Here is a 3716-nt window from a genome sequence, read left to right as displayed (position 1 = left end):
CCCACGGCTGGAAAGCTGCGGCACCGGGCAGAAACGGGGCATCACATCACCTCGCCTGCGGCTTTACAGCACCCAGCAAGTGCATGGCATGGGAAACGCAGGACCAGCTCGTGTTAGAGCTGAACTGTCCCCCCGTGATCCCCTCTGAGCCGGGCACTGACTCCCCCTGAGGGACGGAGCTGTGAGCCGTGCTCCGTCAGAACGCTGGAGGAGGGGGGAGCAGATTTGCTGCGTCTCCAGGTGATCAGCGAAGCTGCTGCAAGCCTTCGCCTATCAGACCTGGCACAGTGCTCCCCACGCTCCAGAGTCTGGGATGGTCAGGGGTAAACCTGACGCAGGGAGAGCCCAAGGGAGCACGGGGCTCCCAGCTCTGCCCCAAAGCGGCACAGCAGCAGCATGGAGACACTCCCCCCTCCACCCAGTTACTGCAGACTTTGAGCTGCTCCAAACCACCCCAACTGCCAACCGTGCCAAGCACCTGGCAGAGGCACTCAGTGCCCACCTGATAAATCTGCTCTCAGGCAGGAGAAATGCAAGACCCCAGCAGAATCCAACTCCAAGGTGACTATTTCCCTTAATCAAGTCAACTGGCCCCGCTCTGCATCACTTTGCTACCAAAGCAGAGAATGTGTGAGCCACCAAAGCAGAGAATGTGTGAGCCACCAAAGCCCTTCGCAAAGCCCAAGACTCCTCTGACATAAAACCCCATGGTGAGCTGGTGTCTGAAATAAATGACTTTATTTCAGACCAAACATCGGGGACGCTCTTACTTAGATGTCCCTCACAACCCCATCTCCGAGGAGATACAGCTGCAAAGAGTTCAGCTTTCGGGCTGGCAGTATGAGATCGCGATACTGCAGCGACCCGAAGCCAAGAGCGGATGGAGGAGGGCCGGACATGAGCTCACATGGTGCTCAGCCCAGCCCCGCGGGCTTTGCGATGGCTTGGGAACTGCCTGCAGCCAGGACCAAGGCGGGCACCCTGGATAAACTAATGGAAACAAGACTGGGTGCCCAGTCTGAACCGAGAGCACGTTTGTACCACAAGCAATTCAGATCCAGCGTTCGCAAGGGACATGCAGCCTTAGGCTGGGAGCAGCAGGGTGGCCGCGCCACAAGCCACCACCCCACATCCCCTCACCCACGCGGGGGCTGCCCCTCTCCTTACTTCAGCACCTCCTCTCGGCACTGCTTCTGCGGGGCAAAGCAAGCAATGGCCCAGACTTTGATCTCAATGCCGTTGTAGAACTGCTTCCCTCGCATGTCCCACACGCCTTGGTTGGGAGTTGCAATGGCCCGGTTCTGCAAGGCAAACAGTCGGTCAGAGCGTCCTGCCTGGCCCCATGCCGGCAACCCCGGGAGCACCCGCGCGTGCCGTGGTGGGGCTCCCCACCACAAAGCCGCATGCCCTCGCTGGAGCCAGCTCCCTGCACTGCCAGCGTCTGCTGCGGTGTCTGGTGAGGGGCAATCGACAACCTCAGCTCCTCAAAGGTGCTGGAAAATTCATCCAGCATGATGCTGGCTGGAACCAGGATGCTGGAGCATCCCTCTCCCCTTCACCTCACTTTTTTGTCACCAAGTGACTCTTGGCTGCAAATTTCAGAACCATTGTATCACAAAAAAACCCAAACCAACCACTCTGTGATAAAAATTGCAGCTCTAACTACGAACATGGAGGTAGCACAAGCTTTGCCCAGAAACAGCGTCTTCTGGAGTGGAAGCGCCTCTGCAGAACGCGGCCCCCCCAGGCAGCGCAACCCCCTTACCCTGCCTCCGTACTGCAGAATGGGCGCCGGCAGGACCCTCCCCGTCACCTCCGTCATGTCATCCTTCACTTTGATCCCGAACTCCTGGATGTACGGATCGAGGTTGTAGCTGGCGTTCTTCATCTGCAGAGGGAAGGAAGAGCCACAGGAGGGACTGAGACCAACTGCTGCAGCCCACGCGCTTTCAGCTGGCCAGGAAAGGCGGGCAGCTCACGTCCTGCTCTCTGCAGAGCTCTCCGTATGGGCAGGGCAAGCACTTTAACAGGGGGCCAAACCCTCTCCTCCAGGCTGACCCTCGGGGACCTGACTTTTGAACTCGCTGACTACCAGAGCCGAGAGCAGAGCCTGCTCCTGAGAGTTACAGCTCCAGTGGGAAGGTTTAGACTGGCAAGAGACTGTAATCAGGAGCGCCAGAAGTAAAGTCAAGAGTCCCTAGCTTCGAGAGCCCAAGAATACCAGTCAGGGTAACACTGGCACCATTAACCAGCTCCTGCCTGGCCGCTGGTGGAGCTGGGTTCCCCTGGTCCACCCCAGGCTGACCCGCAGACAGGTCCCGCATTGCAGCCCCACACTGCACAGCACCCACATATGCCCAGAGCCGGGGTCACCTCTCTAATCTATTTTCCCATTTTTAGTTCCAGCTCCCTTGGGGTCAGGTTCCACCAGCGTGAGGACCTGGCTTTGCTGCACACGCGTTTCCACAGTCAGTCTGAGCTGAGCTCCTCCACCCAGCTGTCCGTAACACACCCACAGGTACCACTGGCTGGGGACTCAGCGACCAGGGGGGGATCAAACCAAGCCATTAACCCCACCAGCATCTTCTCAGCAGCTGAGGAGCAGGACCGCAAGGTTCATCACGGACACAACACTGTAAGCTGCCATCAGAGCCACAGCCCCAACCCCATCCCTCCCAGGGACTCATGCCACGTACCAGGCGACTAATTTCCTCCTGCCTGTCCGGGGCAGACCTGGCTGTTGCTTTTATCATGGTTGACGTCTGATTGTCCGTGAGCTTCTTGATGCACCGCTGCCCTGCCACGATGTTGCACACCTGCAGGGGAGGGGACAGACAACAGCCAGGCGTTAGGGACAACGAGACACGGGGACAGCAGCTGCACCGCCCCGCGGGCATGGCATGGCATCGGGCCCCGCAGCCAGGCCCAAATGGGGGGGACCGAGCCTGCAGCTGCAGGGAAGCGGCACTTCACAGCGGGGTCTCTTCCCTCACTTGTGAGAAGTGACTCTTGCCGGGTTAACATCGAGGTGACTAGTGCCCACGATGCACGAGCTGCAGCTGCTGCCCACATCTGCCAGCAACGGGCACTTGCCTTTGCAACGCACGGTGCCCAAGAGCCGGGTGCCCCACGGCACAGCCCCCACTCACCTCCAAGGGCAGGTACGTGTGCTTCTGCTCCTGGCCAACCTGGAGGCAGGGCAGGTGGGGGTACTTCAGCTGCAGGTTGTATTTCTGCTTGAAGTACTGAGCCACGGTGCACTCCACCGTCTGACCGCTCTCCAGCTGCAGGGGAAACCTGGCAGAGGCAGGACACGAGGGGGCACCCACTCAAAACAGGCACTTCCAGAGCTCACACACGACTTGCTCTGGCCGGGAGGAGGGATCTGGCAGGCTCCCCCTCCCAGCTCCCATCAAAGACAATGAAAAGCAGCCCGGTGGTATTTTCAGAAGTGGAGTCAGGAGCACTCCAAGCCCGGCGTGGGACGGAGGTCCCTAAATAAAGCTCTCCCTCGCTAATCCAGCTAATCAGGGCAAATGTTTATTGCAGGACGTGCCACGCGTGCCACTGCCAGGTACAGAAATACAGCACGTTGGCATGCGGGAGGGCTTCGGAGCCGGCTGCCCGCCCTGGAGCTGCAGGGAAAGGGTCACCGGCCTCTCCCGTGATGGGGCAGCGTCTCTGGGGGGGGCAGAGGGCAAGGGGCCGGCAAAGAA

The 3716-nt window shown here is 59.6% G+C and overlaps 1 protein-coding gene across 1 annotated transcript in view; it reads right to left on the bottom strand.

The window, feature by feature from the left end:
- The window catches only part of LOC104494872 (protein argonaute-1), a gene marked incomplete at both ends in the record, with an annotated part of 7223 nt that extends 3926 nt beyond the window's left edge, over positions 1 to 3297 (bottom strand). The window contains 4 exons of the mRNA XM_010137765.1: positions 1168 to 1301; positions 1766 to 1888; positions 2697 to 2816; positions 3150 to 3297. Coding sequence (XP_010136067.1) covers positions 1168 to 1301; positions 1766 to 1888; positions 2697 to 2816; positions 3150 to 3297 — 525 coding nt within the window. The remainder of the gene's footprint in view (positions 1 to 1167; positions 1302 to 1765; positions 1889 to 2696; positions 2817 to 3149) is intronic.
- Between the last annotated feature and the right edge of the window lie 419 nt (positions 3298 to 3716).

This window comes from Buceros rhinoceros, unplaced genomic scaffold (genome assembly GCF_000710305.1).
Source record: "Buceros rhinoceros silvestris isolate BGI_N320 unplaced genomic scaffold, ASM71030v1 scaffold32176, whole genome shotgun sequence".
Classification (NCBI taxonomy): domain Eukaryota; kingdom Metazoa; phylum Chordata; class Aves; order Bucerotiformes; family Bucerotidae; genus Buceros; species Buceros rhinoceros.
This window is presented reverse-complemented; position numbering and strand designations above follow the sequence as displayed.